We start from the raw sequence: 18757 nt of genomic DNA, 5'->3' as shown, positions 1-18757 counted from the left end.
GGGTGAGTGGGGATGGGGAGAAATGGGGGAGGAACTACTGCCGAGTGGGGTTTCTTTTAGACAAAATTCTAAAATGAGGTTGTAACAATGCTTTCGCAACCCTGTGAATGTACTAAACACAATGGTGCTTTAAGTGGGTGGATTCTATTGCAGTAAAGCTATTTAAAAATAGTAATGTCGAAAACAAAAAGTAAAAAAATAAAAATAGTAATAACATTGGTTCATAGGTTAACAAATGTTCCACTGAAAGATGTTAACAATAGGGGAAACTGGACGTATGCTCTGTGATATTTTTGTAAATCTACAAAACAACTGTAAGATACAAAAAGCTTATTTATATAAAAATTATATAGTGATTTCCCTGGCACTTCAGTGGTTAAGAATCTGTCTGCTAATGCAGGAGACAATGCAGGTTTGATTCCTAGTTTGGGAAGATTCCATATGCTTTAGGGCAATGGAGACCCGTGCCATAACTGTTGAGCCTGTGCTCTGGAGCTCACAAAACACAACCCCTGAAGCCTGAGTGCCCTGGAGCCTGTGCTCTGCAAAAAGAGAAGCCTGTGCACCATAACAAAGAGTAGCCCCCACCCACTGAAACCAGAGAAAGCCCAAACACGACAACGAAGAGCCAGTGCAGCCAAAAATAAATAAAATTAAAACAGGGAAAAGACTCTGTACCTCCGTGAACGTGAGTTCGATCCCTGGTCAGGGAACTAAGGTCCCACATGCTGTGGGGTGTGGCAAAAAATATTATATACTCACATGTAAAAATTATATATATATATACACACACATATATATACACAGTTTGTTTGGTTTAAGGCAAGGGAGTTAAGTGTTGATAGGGGCTTGAAATAGGGACATGGCCAATGAAGAACTGAGTGAGGTTTAAGATGGGGAGAGGCATTCAGCTGGATGGAGTGCTAGTTTCCTATTGAGGCTGTTAACACAAGACCTCAAACTTATCACAGCACAATTTTATTAGTTCTAGCAGTGGTCAAAAGTCCCAAATGGTTTCACTGGGCCAAAACCCATGGTGGAGCTGCGTTTCTTTGTTTCAGCCTCTACAGGTACCTGCATTCCTTGGTATCTGGCCCCATCTTCCAACTGCAAAGCCAGCAGCAGGTGTAATATCTTCACCTCCTGCTCACTTGGACCCTCCTCAGTCCCGTTCACTTAATAGGATCCATGTGAACATACTGGGCCCACGTCACTAATCCAGGACACATCATTAACGTGATTGTGTCTGCAAGCTCCCTTTTGCCAGAGAGCCATACATTTACAACTTCTGAGGCTTAGGATGTGGCCATTTTGGGGGGCCATTAATCTGCCCACACCTGTTGTCCTCAGGGATGTAAACACAGAAGGGATGTGTCCTCAGCTTTGGATGGAGCCTGGGATGCCTGCAGGATATCTGGGGAACTTCCCCTTGGCTTCCATCTATTCACCAAACACTACACACCTCCCATGAGTCAGTTACCGGAGATATAAATGTGAATACTGTATTTCATTGGTTCTAAAACATCTGTTTTTTCACTTTGGAACATATCTGCAATCAGGATGCAGCTTTGAATCAATGACATCTTACAACCGCAACAGGCAGGGTTTTCTTTCTAACACATGAAGACATCTTACAACTGAAGGTATCTTGAAATCAGTGAAATCCAGGTCTGGATGGAGCCCTAGTGTGGGCCCCACTGCTATAGACATTAATTATAGAAGGTAGCTGCCTCACCAGAGAATCAAGTATCCCCACCCAGCCCCTCCATCCTTTCCTGGTTCTGGGCCTGCCTCCTTCCACCCCAGGATGCCCACTGCCCCATGGCTCTGCTGCTCGACTCTTGGCTAACCGAGGCCACCAGAACTTCGGCCACACCCATGTTCAACTCTAACACATGAACTGGTCCGTGAACCGGCCCCTCTCCCGAGGTGTAACCTCGAGCTGGGCCTGTGGTTTTCCACTTGGATGCACATGGGAAACACCTGGGAGTTTTTCAAAGACCCAGGCTATCCCTAGACCCAATCATTCATAATGTCTGAGGAGTGAGATTACAGTTTCCCATAGACTCCATCAGAGAGCCAGGTGGAGGACTAACTGGTGTGAGTGAGGAGAGGCATGAGGCAGCACCGGGGGTAGGTGGAAAGTGTTAGGTCCAGACTACACAATGACACCTATCAGTCTTCCTCCCAATCCTCCCCAGGCGCACTCTGAATGGAGAGGACCAGCCCAGTTCTCGCAGTTTCCTAAAGGAGCTAAACTGAGTCAAATGTATTATAGGAGCCCAGGAAATGTAAGCTGCACAGACTCCAAGGCCATTCAGAAAAGGCCTGGTGCAAAGAAAGGCCTTCAAAGGGAGTCCTCTGGGTCGGGGACAGTCCTCTGATTCACTGTGTAACCTCTGCGAGACACGGCCCATCTCTGGGCCTGTGCAGACTGGCCCAGGTGGCCTTGAAAGTCCTTTAGGTGCCAACAATGAGTTTAGACTTTACCTCAGAGACCATTTCTATCTGCTTCTAAGAAACCTGAGACAGTGGGGAGCAAGCCAGTGAGCATCAGCCTTTGTGCTCACTCCCAACAGATGTCCCCGCCCATCCAAGCCTCAAGATTCCACTTCTGGGGCTCTATCCTATATTGGTTACAAGGCAGAACATCTTTGGTCCTAGGAGCCAAAGACCTAAGAACAGCAAAACAGGAACCCCCAGGGGATTCTGGAGAACAGCATGTGAGTGGAGAGATTTTTCAGTTGAGAACAAAGTCGGGATTGGGAGGCCACAGGACACCTGACAGGCCCGGCTCTGCCCCAAGGAGTGGGAAACAAAGGTGAGTTGGTTCGAGGGACCAGAGAGAAACTCGCAAGGAGGAAATTCATGAGAGGAAACACTAAGGGCAAGAACAAGTCCAAAGGGACCCGGAAGAGGTTCCCAGCTCCAGCTTCTGGCCATCAGCACAGCCAAGGCCCCTAATACACAACTAAAGGCTTTTATTGGGAAAAGGAAGTTGACTGAAAAGTGGCCCCCAACATCTTCACTGCCTGAGGCAGCTGGGGCCTCCTCCACAGAGTCCAGCAAAGAAGGGACCACCAAACTGGGCCCTCAGGAGGCTCAGGTGTAGAGGTCAAAGTCAATCCGTTTGGAGTTGTAGAACTGGCCACCCGGGGGGTCCAGCTTCCGGCAATAAACGCCATCTGGGAAGTAGCCTTCGTTCACCCAGGTCTGCAGGAAGAGAGGGCAGAGGTGGGAGAGGACTGATGGGGTGGGGGGAGGGAGAGAAGAGGCACAGCAAAGTAGAGAGGAGCTTACCTGCATCTGGGTGCTGGTGAAGGGCCCGTACAGCTCAGCATCCCCTGTGTTCTCCCACTTATACTCCCACATCACATCCGCCAGACCATCTCCGGGTGACTCTACTTCTAAAATAACAGGCCAAGTCATTTGGGCCTCCAGTGGCCTGCCCCCTGTCCACAACCCCCCTCCTCTGCCCTTCAATCTTACCTTCCCTCTGGGCAGGGGTTGGGGTCTGCAGCTCCCCTTCCGCCACTTCCTCAGCAAACATGTCCAGGGAGGGGGGCGGTGTGGGGTCACGGGGTCCCTGGGTCTGGCACGCCAACCCCTTCAGTCGCATGGCCAACCGTTCCCTTGTCTCCTGATACACTCCCAGGTTGCCCTGGGCCACCATCTGGTCGGCCAACCCGGAGAGCCGGTCAAGGCGCTGAGGGGAACTGGGCCGCCCGGGCCCCTTGCTGCCTTCTTTCCCTCCCCCTCGGGCTCCCAGACGCCTCAGTGCCCCAGCCACTGTCTCTCTTGGCAACATCAGTTCCAGAAGGCCCTCCAAGAGGGCTTGGGTGCTCATTGGTGTCTGGCCCAGGCTGTCCTCCTCCTCTGAGTCTGACGGTGGCCGCTGATCAGGTGGCCGCTCCCTGATCTTTACCTGCAATGGGAAAACACGAAGGTTTTATTTCTGACAAACTGCCAGCAAAGCCCAGGCCCAGATGCTAATCTCCGGGCCTCACCCAGTCAATGTTATCCAGCCAGCTGTCTCGGATTTGAGCATCCCGGTTCAGGAAATAGTTGCCGTCTGCATCAAAGTGGCCTTCCTCCATCTCTTCCTGCAAGTTGAAGGGTGTGATCCGCACACCTCCCTCACTGGGGAGTGTGGCTGCTTCCTGACCTGCACCCAGACAGACACAAGAATCCCATGCTAGGCGTGCAAGAGACAGGAGCCTCCCGTCCTCCACGACCCCAGAGGTCCCTGTTTGTTCCCCCAGCAAAAAGTCAATTCTTGGTACAGCTCACCTTCCACATCCTCTGAGGCCAAGATGTCATATTTGCTGGACCCTTCCTCCTCCTCCTCCTCCTCCTCATCGCTGTCCAAAGAGTGTTTGCCTTTGAAGCGGCTCCCGGGACCCCCTACCCCAGCTACAGGGTCCACCAACTGTGGGCAGGAGACAGAAGTTAAGAAAGAAGCATGTTACTGGCTATGACCCCAAATACTCTTAGGATCTACACTCAAACTGAAAATCTTGCAAAACCGTATCTCAGAAATACACGGAAAAGCTGGCCCTTCCCATCCTTTCTTTGTCCCTCCAATCTCTCTTCTGGCTTCTAATTTATTTTTTTTCTCCCCTCATTCCGCCACAGAACAGAGGAGTCTGGCCCCCCTCACCTTTTTCTTGGGGACACTGATTTCATCCTCGTCATCATCTCCCACGCCTTGGAAGGTCACTTTCCTCTTTGGCATGACTGGACAGAAGGGCTTTTCCAAACTAGGCAGAAAGGGTGCAGATTAAGGGAACTGGGTGAGCAGGCAACTCCCCGCGAGGGGGCCCCCTGCACAACAGATCTTTCACTTGGCGGGTACTAGATCCACTTTGGGAAGGGAGGGAGTACAGAATCAGGAGCCGAAAGGGGAGCTGGCAGTCCACAAACCCCGTGGGACTTGGCTTAGCATCTACAAGAGCCGCTGGAGCGGAGACCCAAGAGCGGACGGGCGGAGGAGCTCCTACGGGCAACCCCCACCCTAGACGAGAGGAGACGGGCTCCCCCACGTGACCACCCTTATTCCAGGCCCCAGCAGTGCTGGGCGCGATGTGCTTCGCGGGCAAACACCCGCTCCACCACCCCCAGCTTCCTCAGAACCCGAGGGGCCCCGGCGGACCCAGGACCTAGCGCCCTGGCAGCCCCGCTCCTCCCTGCGCCGAACTCCCAACTCCGCGGGGTGACTCCCAACTGTCTTGGGCTGTGTACAAATTAGAAAGGCGGCAGGGCCACGGGGACACCAGCAGTCCCGCCGGCACGCGCTCACCTAAGGATCCAGGAAAGGCGGGGGAAGAAAAGGAGAGGTTTTCACCAGGGCTACATCCGGGCCACCCGCCCGCCACCACCCGGAAGAGAACTGCCGAAGGCGTCGGGGAAAGCCGGAAGTGGCTTCACTCGGGTTAGAACAACAACTGAAGGAGCGGGCGGAAGTACGCGCCGCGTGGGGAGAGACGCCCCCTCCCAGAAGTGACGCGAGCCGTGTGGGGCGACTGTGGTGACAAGAGGGGACATTTGAACGCCCAGACCCTGATCGGACGAGGATGGCCGGAAGTGGGCTCGGTTTCCTCCTACAACAGTAGAGGCTCTGAGGAGAAAGGGGCGCCCAGGTTCATGATGGAGGAACAAAGTCCCAGCAGGGCCGGTGGGTTCCTGCCCTAGTTTTCTCTTTCCCGGGTTGAGTCTCCTTTTCCCCACGGCTGGCTCTGCGCCCTTCATCATCTCATTAGAAATCCTGCCTTCCTGCTCTTGGCGTCCAGTTGTCCGTCCTTTGCTAGTCCGAGGTGTTGCCTTGTTCTTGTCCCAGAGGTTCTCCTGGAGGCTCCTGGGACACTTTCCGAACCCAGCTCCTTTTAGGACCCAGGGGAAGTCTAAAATCAGCCGCCTCCTAGCCCCTGGGCAAGTTCCTGGTTTGTGAGGTGGGAAGAGTCAAAAATAGGAGAGGTGGCAGTGGCACCTGTTCCCGGTACCGAGGCCTGAAGTCCCTTGTGCCCTCATCTCAGGTAGGCCTGGGAAAGGACTGTAGTGGATATCCGCCCCCCCACCCCACCCCAAATAGGACCCCAGCCCTACAGTCCTGCCCAGGTTTTGTAATTTGGCTCAAGGGGTAGAGCTGAGGTTGGGAGGTGGGTGGGAGGTCCCTCTTGAGAACTCAGAGTTTGAATCCCTCTAGACCAAGACAGTGCCCAGAAAGAGCCTATTGGAGCCAGAGGAGGGCAGTGCGGGGGTACCCCAGATAACCAAATGAACCACTCCTCCTTTCTCTGCTCCTAGGGTTTCTTCCCACAGTGGGCTACCATGAAACTGCACCGAAAGTCCGTGCTCCGTTTCTTCCGTGGGTACAGAACACAGGCTCCAGACCGGGAGGGCATCCTGCTAAAGAAGGGGGCCCGAAATACCAGTTATCAGCGCCGCTGGTTCATCCTGCGAGGAAATCTCCTCTTCTACCTGGAACACCAGGCTGACCACACACCCCTGGGTCTCATCCTATTAGAGAACTGCCAGGTGGAGCCACGCCTTGGAGCCACAGAACCCTATGCCTTTACCATTCGGACTCCAGGGGGAGAAGGTGGGCGGGCCTACAGGCTGGCAGCAGAAAACCCGGAGGAGCTGAGAGCCTGGCTGTGGGCGTTGGCCGGAGCCACCTGGACGCGGCTGGCTGAGCTGCTACGCCCCCTGGAGGCCCAGTACCGGGAGCTGTGCCAGGCAGCTGGCCAAGAGCCCGGCTCACCCCCAGAGGACTGTGGCTCCCTAGCCATCCCCAGGACCCTTTTCAGCTTCCAGGAGTTGCACGAGCACTTTGGAAAGGAGATCCGGATGCTGCAGGCTGTCCATAGACAGTTTCAGGAGGCCAGTGACAACGGAGGCAGCAGATCCCCAACAGGTGGAGGTGAAGCAGGAACTCAACAACTGTGTTGATGAGCGACTAATAGACTAAAGGCCCAAAGGTACCTGCCAAGACCAGTCAACAGCTTCCAGAGACACCCAGATCCTTGCTAACTCATCACTCCCTCCCTCCTTGTCCTTAACCCCACTCATCAAATAACAAAGCAGAAGACAGGCCCAGGTACAACAGCAGGTTCTTTTCTGGTTCCTCAAAGCGCCGCACAGGGTTGGGGCAGAGACAGAAGAACATGTAAACATTGGGTTCCACCCCCTGGAGCTCAGGGGAAGACCCCTTACCCAGGAAGGGTAAGGACTGGAAGGGACAAAGTGAAAGGCAGGGGCCCTGGTCAGACAAAGCAGGGGAGGCCTGAGAATACAGAGAAAGGTGGGTGAAGAGGAAGGAGAGCAAGGAGGGTGGTGGTGGGAGGTGGGAGACATTTCCTGTTCCAGTGCGTGTCCCCTTAAATAAACTAGAGTGCAAGAACACTGGGGAGGGGGAACCAGAGAACAGAAGGAGGAGTGAACACCCCCACCCTGCGCCAACCAGGTCCTCTGTACATAATTACAACACAGAGATGTCCAGAAGGAGAGCAAGAAGGGCCTGGGCCCCCAGCCAGGAGCTGGGGAGACAGGCAGGACTGAAGGGGGTAAAGGAACCCAGCTTCACTTCACGGGTAAGGGGAGTGACTGGAGTGTAAGAATCTGAAAACTGCTGACTCCCGCTGCCACAAGTCACCCCTGTGGTGACCAAAGGCCAATCAGGAGGGTGGCACCTGGGAAGGGACCCCAGTTGGGCCGAGCTGGAAGTGAGGTGTCCACTGCTTCCCCCCGTTCTCTGACTGTCCTGGCCACGTGGGGATCAGTGGCTGGCACGGAGACGGCGAACAAGCCACTTTCCTCAGAAAGAGGGACAGCCTGCCAAGGGTGGGCTGGGAGCAACACCCCAGGCTAGGTCTGCTCTTGACTGAGGGAAAAGAGGGGGCCACGCAGTCCAGCCCCAGGGCAGAGGTCAGAAGTACGCATCCTGCCGGGCCTCTGATGCTGAGGACCTGTCCCCGCCGTCCTGGGGGGCGGGCGGTCCATCTGCCTTTCGACGCAGCGAGAGCTTCCTGCCCTGGGCCTTCTTCTCCTGCTTCTGCCGCTCCTTCTCCTGTTTCTGCTGCTCCTTCTCCTGCTTCTGCCGCTCCTTCTCCTGCTTCTCCCGTTCTTTTTCCTGTTTCTGCCGCTCCTTCTCGCGTTCCTTTTCCTGTTTTTGCCGCTCCTTCTCCTGCCTCCGGGCCTCCTTGCTGCTGGGGGCCAGAGGGGCGCTGTTGCCAGTAGGCGAAGGAAGGGATGGACGCAGTCCCTCGGCGGTGACCACGGGCCCTGGGGCAGGCCCCGCGCTGGCCCTGCGGACGGGAGGGGGTGGGGAGGGGACCCCTCCACCTGCCCGGGAGCCCCGGCTCTTGAGGCCAGGGAGGCTGAGGAGGCTGGAGGAGGGGCCCAGGGGGGGCAGCTGCCGCCGGCGCTCCTCGTGGATGGCTCGGGAACCGTGTAATCTCCGTGAGGGCCGATACTGCAGCTCGCCCCGGGTCTCCAGCCACTTCTTGAGCTGGGCTGCGTTCTCTCGCTCAATCAGTGCTTCTGTCACTTGGAGGTTGGTCACCTAGATGGAGAAGACATGGGTACCAGGGTGAGGTGGGGGGTGGGGATCTACTGAAGCGGGTGTGAGGTACGCTAAGGCCAGGACCTACCTCATGCACCAGGAAGTCCTCCTGCATGCACTGCTGGGGCAAGTTCCGCAGCTGCTCCATGGTCTCATACATGCCTTGGCAGGAGCGCAGCTTTTCCACCGAGCCCAGCGTGTGCCGCAGCAGCACCAGGGCCACCCGGAAGATGATCTTGACGCCTGCAGGCCCAAAGAGAAGAGGCCATGGGTGATCAGCCTAGGGGTCTCAGCCTGGCCCGTGCACGCGGTACTCACAGCCCCCATCCCTGTGTATTGCTGACCCGACAGATGAGGAAATGGAGGCCTCAAGGAGAAAATGAGCTGCCATGGGTTTTAGGTTCCTGGGAGGTAAAGCAAGCTGTGGCTGGTGGCAGAGCCAGTAAGATCAAGTCTCAGTTTCTCCAGCCCCAAGATGGATCTCAGTGAAGCAGCCTTCCGTCAGCAGGCCCCACTCTGGCAGCCACCATGGAAACCCCAGTCCCCCTCCTGGCCTGCGTGGCTACAGAAGTACCTTCACAGAAGAACATATCCCAGACCCGGAGCACTGAAGCCCAGGGCAGGGTGCGGGCGAAGATGCACATGAACCACTCTGTCATGTAGAGCACGGGATCGATGCGCTGCCGTCGTAGGTGCCGATGCGCCAGTGGGGAGGCCCGGCGCAACAGGGCGAAGAAGATCTCTCCGTCCAGCTGAATGGCCTCCTGGAGATGGGATGAGCCATGAGAAGAGGCCCCTGGGTGTGGGCCCCCTGGGGTGGGACTGGTGCTGGCAGTTGGATCCCACCCATGAGGCGGGATGCTCAGCTCTGCAGAGGGCCCAGAACAGCCAGCCAGAAGGGCACCGGGTGAGGCAGGCCCAGCCCGCGCCGCAGTCCTAGGGACAAACCGTAGCCCCAGGCGCACCAGCCTCCACACACTCACCAGCCCTGCGCTGTAGTAACCAGGGAGGTACTTGTCGCAGATCTGCACCAGGCACCAGAAGGCTTGCTGAGAAGGACAAGAACAAGGAGGGAGGGGTGGGGCCAGAGGAACGGGGCAGGGAGCTCCCCCGTCACCCCTGCAGACCCGGCCCCTCCCCGACCAGGTCTGGCGTCTGCTGACCTCGGCAGGCATGTGCATGAGCAACACCGCGGCCACGGGGGCCTGGGCCTGGCAGTAGCCCTCGTCAGGCCGGTAGATCGTGTAGGCCTTCAGGATTCGATACAGGTCCTGCTGCCTGTGGGCATAGGGAAAGACCATAGGGGCAATCACAGCAGTTGGGAGCTCCCTGTCCCCAAACCAACCCCCCACCAACCCCACCCCAGACTCCCCCAGAGCTTGTGCAGGATCAACCCCGGAGCTTTACCACCACACACCTGATCTAGCTACCTTCCTGATCCTGCCTCCTGAGCTTAAGCCAAAGTCTCAGATCATCACGGAGGCTTTCTCCCAGGTTCCAGCCTTCTACCCTTGCTGCACACCCACGTGCTCCCTGCCCATTCCCCACGCAGGCTCTGCTCTCTCTCCATCTGCCACCATCCGTAAACCCTCAAGGTCACCTTCTCCAGGAAGCTCTCGACAACCGCGGCATCGGCCCTCCTCTGGCACTGTCTGCGTGCTTTAACCTCCCGGCAGGCACTCTCCCAGGGCAGGGCCCGCCGTATCTGTCTGACTGGATTTCATCAGTTTCCCCCCAGGCCAGGGCCTTGGTTCTCATGGAGTCCTGGGAAGCCAGCTGGGCCTCAGATTTTCCTCTTATCTCTGCATCCAGAAGAATACACTCTGCCCCAGATCTGTCCCTTTTGCTTGAGGGTGCTCCATGGCTCCCTCCATGGTATGAGGGAACTCCAACCCCTCAGCTCCCCATTAGACAGCAGAGGGCCCGCCACCCCTCCCCACGGCTGGTCGTCACATCCATCAACACTACATTCTGGATTTCACTCGTGTCTAGGCCTTCTTTCCACCTCCACAGTTACTGAGCAGCAGCCCTTCATCTCTTAACTAGGGAAATGTTCATAACCTCCCAGATCCTCTCCCTGCCTCCAGTCACACACTCCTGACCACAGCTTACAACAGTGTTTCTCAAAATTCAGTCACTGAAGTGTGACCTTCATTTGTGCTTTATCTGCACCCTGCCCCACTGTTATTTTTTCTCTACTTTGTAATAACATCCATGAAATGACAGGTTTGATATACTAGTTATTTCACCTAATATGTATTAAATATGTAACTTCCACAAGCTCTCACGCTACTTTGACCCATCTGCCTGATTCTGTGCCTCTGCCTCCTCCCGCTGCTATGAGTGAACTATTTGTGAATCTGACCAACCACAGCCTTTCCACTGGGTCCCATCCCCTCTTGCCTACATAGGCCATCCTTCCAGCAACCTTCCGATCACTTGTGTATCATCCATTTTTCTCTAACTACAGATGCTGGCAGCATACCAACATGTCAGCTTATAAAAAATAAAAAAATCTATCTATCCAACTTTCTCCTCTGAATATCACACCATTTCTTTCCTGCCTGTTCAGGCAAACCCACCCAGAGTACAGACTTGCTATCCTCAGTTTCTTTCCTCCCATCCTCCAGTTGGACTTTAGTCCTTGCTCCACACAAAACCGCTTTTATCAAGGTCACCAATGACCTCCACATTGCTAAATCCGGAGGTCAGTTTACAGATTTGACTTGAGTCGATCCATCAGCAGCACTTCAAAGAGCTGATCCTGAAACTTCTCTTCACTTTCCTTCCAGGAAACACTCTCCTGGTTTTCCTAGCTTTTTCCAGTCTCCTTTACAGGTCCTTTCCCATCTTCCTATTCTTGAAACATTAGCACTGTAGGCTCAGTCTCTGAACACCTTCCTTTCATACCTACACTTCCTGCTTTGATGACCTCATATAGTCCCACGGGTGAGATCTGGTCCCATCTAGAGGCAGACATCTCTCAACTTCCAATTTATCTCCAGTTTAAATCTCTCCCAGACTTCTCTGGTGGTCCAGTGGTTAAGACTCCACACTCCTAGTGCAGGGGGCACAGCTTTGATTCCTGGTTGGGGAACTAAGATTCTACATGACAAATAGCATGACCAAAAAAAAACCTCTCCCTGGATGTTGTGTATATTGTATATCCAGCTTACCTGGCATCTCACCTGGATGTCCAGTGAGTATTTCAAACTTCACATTCACAAAATGAGTTCCTGATATACCCCTCAAGGTTACTTTTCCCCATCTACCCATATCAATATATTGTAACTACATTCATTCTAGTTTCTAAGACCAAGAACCTTAAGAGTCTTCCTTATCTACTCTCTCTTCTACTCTCTCTCTCACACACCACTCCACATCTAATCCACTGGCAAATCCTTTTGGTTCTACCTTGAAAATATATTCAGAGTTCAACCCCTCCTCCCCACAGTTCCACTGCTACCACCCTGGTCTATCTACCATTGCCTCTGTCTGGGATTATGGCAACAGTCAACCTGGTCTCTGTTTCTGCCCTTGTCTCCAATCGTCTATTCTCACCACAGCAGCCAGAACAATCCTAGGGGTTTTTTTTGGCAGAGTTGCACAGTATGTGGGATCTTAGTTCCCAACCAGGAATCCCAGGAATCAAACCCATGCCCCCGGCAGTGGAAGCATGAGTCTTAGCCACTGGACCACCTGGGAAGTCCCAGAATGATTCTTTTAAAACACAAGTCAGATCAGGTCACTTGTAACCCCATATCCACTCACGTTCTCTATTGGCCTTTCTTGCTTTAAACTCTTCTATTTATCACCATTGTACATACAACATATTTTCATTCTTTGTTGTCTATCCCTACTGAAATATAATAAGCCTGGAGAGGGCAGGAATTTTTATCTTTCATTCACTGCTATCATCTGTAACTAAAACAATACCTAGAAGATAGCAGGTGCTTGATAAGCACTTGCTGAGAGGATGAACTTACTGTTAAAGTTTATCCACGTGCTCCCACATGGAGCTGAGAACCATCTAAAAACATCTGGCACACTACTAGGGAGCGATACATAGACTTCTTGAGGAAGTCTGGCAAACAGAACAAAAATCGAACGGCCCTGGCACAGCATTTAAGGGCCCTTAACTACTTTGCCAGCTTCAGCAGCTCTATCCAATGCCACTGCCCAGACAGAGCTTACATAACCCCCGAGCCAGGAAAAACCCTGCCCCTTGCTCTGCTTCTATCTATCCTTCAAAACCTCACTCACATGCAACCTCCCCATTGAGGCTTTGATGTGTCCCACCTCCCCGTCACCAGTACCCCCACACCTCTCCCCCATCACCCCAAGTCAGTGTCTCCCTCCCTGGACCCATCCTTCAGTATGTCTTAATACTCAACTCATGAAAGACCACTCCTGAATTCCTGGAAGGCAAGAACTGTTTTAAGCCCAGCCCTGCATCCACCCACCACGGACTCACACAATCAGGTTGCCTTACCCGTGCCCGCCTCGAGCAGCAAACATCTCGTGGAAAGGGAACTGGCGGTGCAGGTCCTTCTCGATCACATCCAGCCACTTAGGGTCCCCAGGAGCTCGTTCCAGCTCCTGCAGTGGGACAGCTGAGATTACCTCAGACTCTGGGGGTATGGATGATGGCCCTCACACAGACTGTGTCACATAGCCCCACACCCTGGAGCTGTGCGCACCTCAAACTTGCCCGGGTTCTGCTCCAGGAGTTCCTTGCTATTGGACAGGTATTGCCAGGCCTTGGCTCTGAGGGAGGAGGGGATCCCCTTCCGGCAACGCAGCTTCACCTAAGGCAGGGTGGCCAGCAGGGGAACAGCTTCAGGGATAGCCACAGCCTCCAAGCCTTCCCCTGAAGCCCTCAGGCTCCCTGGGACACCTGACCTGGCCTTCTATCTTTTAAAGTTACTCCTTCCCCAGGCCCAAGAACCACCTACCCGCAACATGGTCCAGAGAGCAGGTAAGATCAGGTTCCTGGGCTTCCCCAGAGCCCATGGGCCCACCCTGTCCTCCCCACCCCTACCACATCCACGGCCCTGCCCACCACAGCCTTCTCAAACCTTCTGGAAACGCCGTGACAGCCACTTATCCCAGTGACTGAACATCTCCAGCCATTTGAGCTCCCGCTGCCGAGCCACATCCACAGGAATGGAGCTTTCTCTGAGGATATGGGGAGTAGGAAAAAAGTCAGTAGCAGCAGTATAAATCCTGATTGCTGGAGGAACTGAGGCAAGCCACCTCCCAATCTCCAACGAGAGCCCAGACCACAAACACATTCTGTGAGCTATCAACACATCAGGATGTCTGGTCACTGGGCCCTTCAAGGCCCTAATTCACCACACTGAAAGAAATTCCTTTTGGACGGAATCTCCGAACAGAGATCACATTCTCATGTTGGACCTCTGTACAGAGGCTGTGTTCAAATCCCACTTCTGACACATAAAAGTTGGGGAGAGAGTACAGGATATATATAAAGTATACTTTGTACTGGGGCTTCCTGGGTGGCTTAGGTGGTAAAGAACCTGCCTGCAACGCAGGAGACACAGGTTCGATCCCTGGGTTGGGAAGATCCCCCCTGGAGAGGGGAATGGCTACCCACTCCAGTATTCTTGTCTGGAGAATTCCATGGACAAAGGAGCCTGGCAGGCTACAGTCCATGGGGTCGCAAAGAGTCAGACACAACTTAGCAGCTAACACTTTCACTTTCACTTCACATATTTTGCATTAGATCTTCACCACTTACTCACTGTGTGGCCTTGGGCAAGTCATTCTCTAAGCCCCAGTTTCCTCATTTGTAAGATGGAGGAAAAAACAGTATCACCTAGCACGGCCTCAGTGAGTAAACAGCAATTATTATCCACAAAATTAAACACAGAACAAATATCTGTCTCCTTAGAAGCCACTGAGTTTCCTTCTACCAGACTCTTGAGATCCCTTGAACCATCTGCAATTTCCTCTACCTCCTCCTCCTTGGAATCACCCCAGATTACCAAGCAAATGAAGCTCTCCTTGCACTGCCTGCTCACTGTTCTAGCAAAGCTTCACTCACACTCAAAATACCGCATCAGTCTTAAAACAGTTACTTGGAGGAGCCAGCACTAGGTGAGTGGAATGGAAGAAAATGCATGTTCCCAGATAGACCTGAGCTCAAATCCCACTTGTCCCTTGGAAACTGGGGAGTCTTAGTAAGTGAGAATCAAGTCTCTTCCTTATCTGTTAAAAGGGATGCCACTGCCTACATCACCAAGTTAGAAGAGGACTACTGAGAAACTGTATATAAAGGACTGTTAAATGGAAGGTTTAATGTTAGTTTCTTTTGTCCCAGAAGCTCCTTAAACTGAAAGGTGATTTCTCATTAATCTCTATCTTAAAAGTCTAAAGGCCAAACTCTACTAAAGGCCAGGAGGAGTAAGATCCCTTTCCGGCCCTCGAAATGTCAGAAGCTAGCAGAGGGATGACTGCAATGTGATGAGGGAAACGCAATGACAAAGATGCACTGAAGAGGCAGCTAACTGAAGTAGGGGCAACAGATATCAGAGGTTTCCTGGAGGAAAGGACATCAGAGGGAAGCCATGAAGAACTGAGTAAAAGATGGCAGGAAAAGACCAGGAGAAGGGCATTCCTGGCTGATGATACAGCCTGAGTATGCAGGGAGAAAGACCACAATCACTTCAACAGGACACAGCCCACAGCACATGGTGAAAAGTGGTGGGGAAGAGGACCAGAGAGGCTGTCAGGGCTGATAATGAGGAACCTGTGTCCAGGCTAAAGCTTAAACTTTATCCTGTGGACAGTGGGGAGCCGCCAAAAGCTTGTAAGATAACGTGCCCCACGGTCAGCCTGACCTCAGAAGTAGATTCTGCCAGCGTGAAGATGGATTTTAGAAGGACAAAATCACAAAGCTGAGAGTTAGCACCCAGCACAGTGCCCGGTACACAAGAGGGGCTCACTAAAATCCAATTCAATCCAAGTTCCTTAGGGCAGGATAGCTCGGAGGAGAGCACCATAGGTCACGCGGATCCAAATGATTTGAATGGGGCAATTCACTCGATTGCTCTAATCCTGTTTCTTCATCTGTGAATTAGGTACAACAATGTCTCCGTCATGCATGGGAAAGCACCAGCCTTCCCCGCACAGGACCGTGAATGTTGATGTTCGAAGATTTTCTGAAATTTTGTTGTTGTTGTTGGATTATACACCCTGCATTCTTTAGAATACCCTCCCACAGGGCTTCCCCCAACTGACCCCAACACATACAGCCATGACTAAATCCTCCTCGTTCTCCACAATTCAGATCAGTCTGGCTGAATTCCCAGCCTGGGCACAAGATTCCCTCCCCTAGGTGCTCACAAAACCCCGTGATGATCTCCAGGCTACACCTAACATATGATGTCGAAACCAACGGTTTAAGTATTTGTCTCTCCCTCTAGATGATGAGCACCTTGAAATGCCTATTTGATCCTTAGTACCCAGCACAGGGCCTGGCACCGGGGTTCTCTGGCAAAGCTGTACACTGAACTGACCAGCAGGTTAAAGGGGTACAGGACCAATGGGCAGCATCCAAAGAGAGGAAAGGAAGAAGTCAGAAGTAATTACACCCCCACCTTAGGAGTGACTCAGGCGCCTGGAGGGAACTAGGAAAGAGTAAGCCCGGCTAGGGAGATGAGGAAATGGGGAAGAGGCCTCCCCACCCCCTTTCCTTCAGTGAAAACACAAGCCTGCTCTTCTGTTTCACAGAGATGCCCTGCCTTCAGGTCTCTCTTCCATCACACTTCCCCAACTCATCACCCCATCAGACCTAGGGCTACCGGGGACAGGTGCTTGCATCCCTCCAGACTTTGCCCCTAAGGGACCAACAATCTCTATCAGAACCCCGGTCTGGTCAAACCTCCAGACTATCCGGCCTGTAGCTGGAGACTCCCATCAAGGAGCTGTGACAACCGGAGTATCATCTCATTCTACCTTTCACTTCATAGAGGAGGCAAGTGAGGCCCTAACTCCAATGGAGAAGGCACTCACTCGAGGGCATGCAACACACCACCAAAGGCAAGGCTTAGACTCAAACCCAGAACTCCTGACACCTGGTCTGAAACCTTAACAGGCTGGTGCCACAGAAAACCTCAGGATGCTCTAGGCAGGATAGGATCCTTAAGCATCCCACTCCCACTGGTCACTCCCTGGATCCTCAGAGGAGGATGCGCTGAGACAGTGTAGGCAAGGTGTATCCTTTCCTCCCCATCCCGCCCCACCTCTGCTTCCTTGAAACAGGCCCACTGGGTACTCACAGGCTGCCTGAATACTGGCTGCCCCCAAGGAAGCCGTACTTGTCCGTCTTGCGCAGAGCCAGACCGTTTATCTCAGAGTCTGAGCCCATGGAGCTCACATCATCCGCCAAGGACTCCAGGGTCCCAGACATGAGGCTCACGGAGTCCAAGTAGCTCAGGGTGTCTGGGGCCTGCCCTCGAGGCCCAGAGATGCCAGGTCCCAGGCTGGACATGGAGCCTAGGTCCTGAGAGTTTTCAGCGGGCTCCGGAGCTGGGGTCACCGTCACGACAGCTACCTGGGCCTCACATGTCCCTGGAGGGCCTGTGCCAGGCCCTGAAGGGTCCTCGGGAGCCTCTCCGGTTGATGCTGATGTTGCTGCCGCAGCTCCATGTCCACTTGTCACCTGTTCTGCTGTCACAGCTGCAATCCGTGCAGTCACACCTGAGGCCACTGTGGTTCCCGGCTTGGGGGCGAGAGGGGGTTTGGCTGTCAGGGCCCCAGGAGCCGTTCTTGAAGGGGTCCTGGTGAGGGTCCCGGGTCCAGGATCGGGTGAGGTTATAGCCTCCTCCGTCTTCGGAGGGTCTGCCCCTGGGGCCTGAGGCACGGACATCTCGGCTCCAGCCACAGCCTCGGGCACCAAGGGCTCCGGGCCGGAGACCTGCGCCCTGGGGGCATCGGGTGAGGCCTCCAGAGTCAGTCCCACCTCCGTGCTGGCTGTGACCGTCGGGCCGGGGACCGAGTCTGAGGTCTGGGTCAGACCCGGTACCCATGCGGGCCGCGCCTCCCCGGGGGCCACCAGGGTGACCGGGGCCGAAGTGGCCGTGGTCACTGGCGGCCCCGGAGCCACCACCAGGACGGGCCCGGCCCGAGAGCCGCGGGGCGGCGGCGAAGGGGCCGCGGGGGCGCCATGACGGCGCGGCGGGGCCACCAGGGGCGCCGGGCCCGTCTCCATGTCCGCGGGCCGCCCCTCACATCCCCCCGCAGCGGCGGCCGCAAAAGGCGCCGCCCCTCAGGCCGCTCCGCGCCGCCCGCCGAGGAAGGGGAGAAGGCGAAGGGCGCGGCCCGGCGCGCGCCGGGGTCGAGGGCGGCGCGCGGGCGGCTGCCCAGCGCGCGGAGCCGGGGAAAGGGTCCCGGGTCGCCAGGCGCCGGGGTCTCGCTCGCGCCCTCTACCTCCCTCTCGCACTCTCGCCGCCGCCCCCTCCCTCCCGCTTCGGGCAAGCGGCCGACCTCGCGCCTGCGCACACGCCCCGGTGCCGGCCAAGGGGCCTGCGTCTCGGCGCTTTACGCCTGCGCACGGGCAGTCCCATCGCGCTCCTTTTTTCTCCCGCCTCGTCAGAGGTCTTGGACGAATAATAGGAGAGAGGGAACTGGGTTTCTGCCAATCGTTGGGAGGGTGGGTGGGGCTGGAGGTGGGAAGGGGGTGGGTAATTTGGGAAGAGGAAACAGAGAAGGCGGAGGGTTATAAAACCAATGAGAGGGCGGGTGAAACCTAGAGGAGGCGGGACGAAGGGATTAACTAATAGAAAAGCGGAAAGCCGAACCTCCTGGCCAATAAAGATGACTGAAGAGTGACAGACCGTGGAAGGAGGCGGGTGCTGTGCGAGAAGAGGCGGGCCTACCTAAAAAAGAATGGTTAAAAGGGAGCCAATGAAAAGGGAAGTGGGCGGAGGTCAGGTTGACAGACAGAGATAGCTATTTGGGCGACGACAGACAGCATCCGCAGTCAATAGCAGCTGAGGGATTCTTTGGGTCTTCCAAGAAGGTCTGGAAGGAATGACAGCTGCGAGGGGCGGGCCAAATTTGCGATTAATTTGCCTCATCAGCCAATGAATGCATCCTCTCACTTTAGCAATAAGGGAGGAAGAGAGACAGCTGTCTCAGCCAATGGCAACATCCAAAGGAAAGGGGTGCTAC

At 54.5% G+C, this 18757-nt stretch overlaps 3 protein-coding genes across 10 annotated transcripts; 1 reads left to right on the top strand and 2 right to left on the bottom strand.

The window, feature by feature from the left end:
• Positions 1-2964: 2964 nt before the first annotated feature.
• CD2BP2 (CD2 cytoplasmic tail binding protein 2) lies at positions 2965-6567 on the bottom strand. Of its 7 annotated transcripts, none has more exons than XM_086374961.1 (7): positions 6429-6567; positions 4661-4760; positions 4291-4429; positions 4008-4165; positions 3490-3925; positions 3301-3407; positions 2965-3213 (listed from the first exon to the last, which is right to left on the bottom strand). In XM_086374961.1, exons 2-7 carry the CDS (start codon positions 4733-4735, stop codon positions 3103-3105), a joined length of 1026 nt encoding a protein of 341 aa, XP_086231087.1. In that variant the 5' UTR covers positions 4736-4760; positions 6429-6567; the 3' UTR covers positions 2965-3102. The 7 variants fall into 7 exon arrangements, with proteins under 7 accessions (XP_086231087.1, XP_086231088.1, XP_086231092.1 ...); XM_086374962.1 differs by lacking the exon at positions 6429-6567 and adding an exon at positions 5769-6308; XM_086374966.1 differs by lacking the exon at positions 6429-6567 and adding an exon at positions 5769-5869 and having other exon boundaries at positions 3301-3404.
• On the top strand, positions 5507-7099 carry LOC147345144 (sesquipedalian-1-like). 2 transcript variants are annotated; one of them, XM_086374969.1, is made up of 2 exons: positions 5507-5674; positions 6304-7099. In XM_086374969.1, exon 2 carries the CDS (start codon positions 6328-6330, stop codon positions 6946-6948), a length of 621 nt encoding a protein of 206 aa, XP_086231095.1. In that variant the 5' UTR covers positions 5507-5674; positions 6304-6327; the 3' UTR covers positions 6949-7099. The 2 variants fall into 2 exon arrangements, with proteins under 2 accessions (XP_086231095.1, XP_086231096.1); XM_086374970.1 differs by having other exon boundaries at positions 5507-6032.
• TBC1D10B (TBC1 domain family member 10B) lies at positions 7093-18098 on the bottom strand. The gene is made up of 9 exons (XM_086374950.1): positions 16864-18098; positions 13639-13738; positions 13261-13368; positions 13053-13159; positions 9724-9838; positions 9544-9609; positions 9135-9324; positions 8649-8803; positions 7093-8560 (listed from the first exon to the last, which is right to left on the bottom strand). The coding sequence occupies exons 1-9, from the start codon at positions 17793-17795 to the stop codon at positions 7925-7927; spliced, it is 2409 nt and encodes an 802-aa protein (XP_086231076.1). The 5' UTR covers positions 17796-18098; the 3' UTR covers positions 7093-7924.
• Between the last annotated feature and the right edge of the window lie 659 nt (positions 18099-18757).

Source organism: Bos grunniens, chromosome 25, assembly GCF_055505025.1.
Source record: "Bos grunniens cultivar Pamir isolate PY7600 chromosome 25, Bosgru_T2T1.0, whole genome shotgun sequence".
In the NCBI taxonomy this organism is placed as follows: Eukaryota; Metazoa; Chordata; class Mammalia; order Artiodactyla; family Bovidae; genus Bos; species Bos grunniens.
The sequence above is the reverse complement of the archived record's forward strand: the minus strand, read 5'-3'. Positions and strand labels throughout refer to the sequence as shown.

Excerpts from the sequence above, each read along its gene's own strand:
- TBC1D10B (XM_086374950.1), bottom strand. The coding sequence starts at position 17,795 with ATGGAGACGGGCCCGGCGCCCCTGGTGGCCCCGCCGCGCCGTCATGGC. Across the intron at positions 13,160-13,260 it reads AGAACCCGGGCAAGTTTGAG|GAGCTGGAACGAGCTCCTGG; the intron begins GTGCGCACAGCT and ends GTCCCACTGCAG. Across the intron at positions 8,804-9,134 it reads GGATATGTTCTTCTGTGAAG|GCGTCAAGATCATCTTCCGG; the intron begins GTACTTCTGTAG and ends TTGGGCCTGCAG.
- CD2BP2 (XM_086374961.1), bottom strand. The coding sequence starts at position 4,735 with ATGCCAAAGAGGAAAGTGACCTTCCAAGGCGTGGGAGATGATGACGAG. Across the intron at positions 4,166-4,290 it reads GGCCTCAGAGGATGTGGAAG|GTCAGGAAGCAGCCACACTC; the intron begins GTGAGCTGTACC and ends GTCTGGGTGCAG. Across the intron at positions 3,926-4,007 it reads GGCTGGATAACATTGACTGG|GTAAAGATCAGGGAGCGGCC; the intron begins GTGAGGCCCGGA and ends TTCCCATTGCAG.
- LOC147345144 (XM_086374969.1), top strand. The coding sequence starts at position 6,328 with ATGAAACTGCACCGAAAGTCCGTGCTCCGTTTCTTCCGTGGGTACAGA.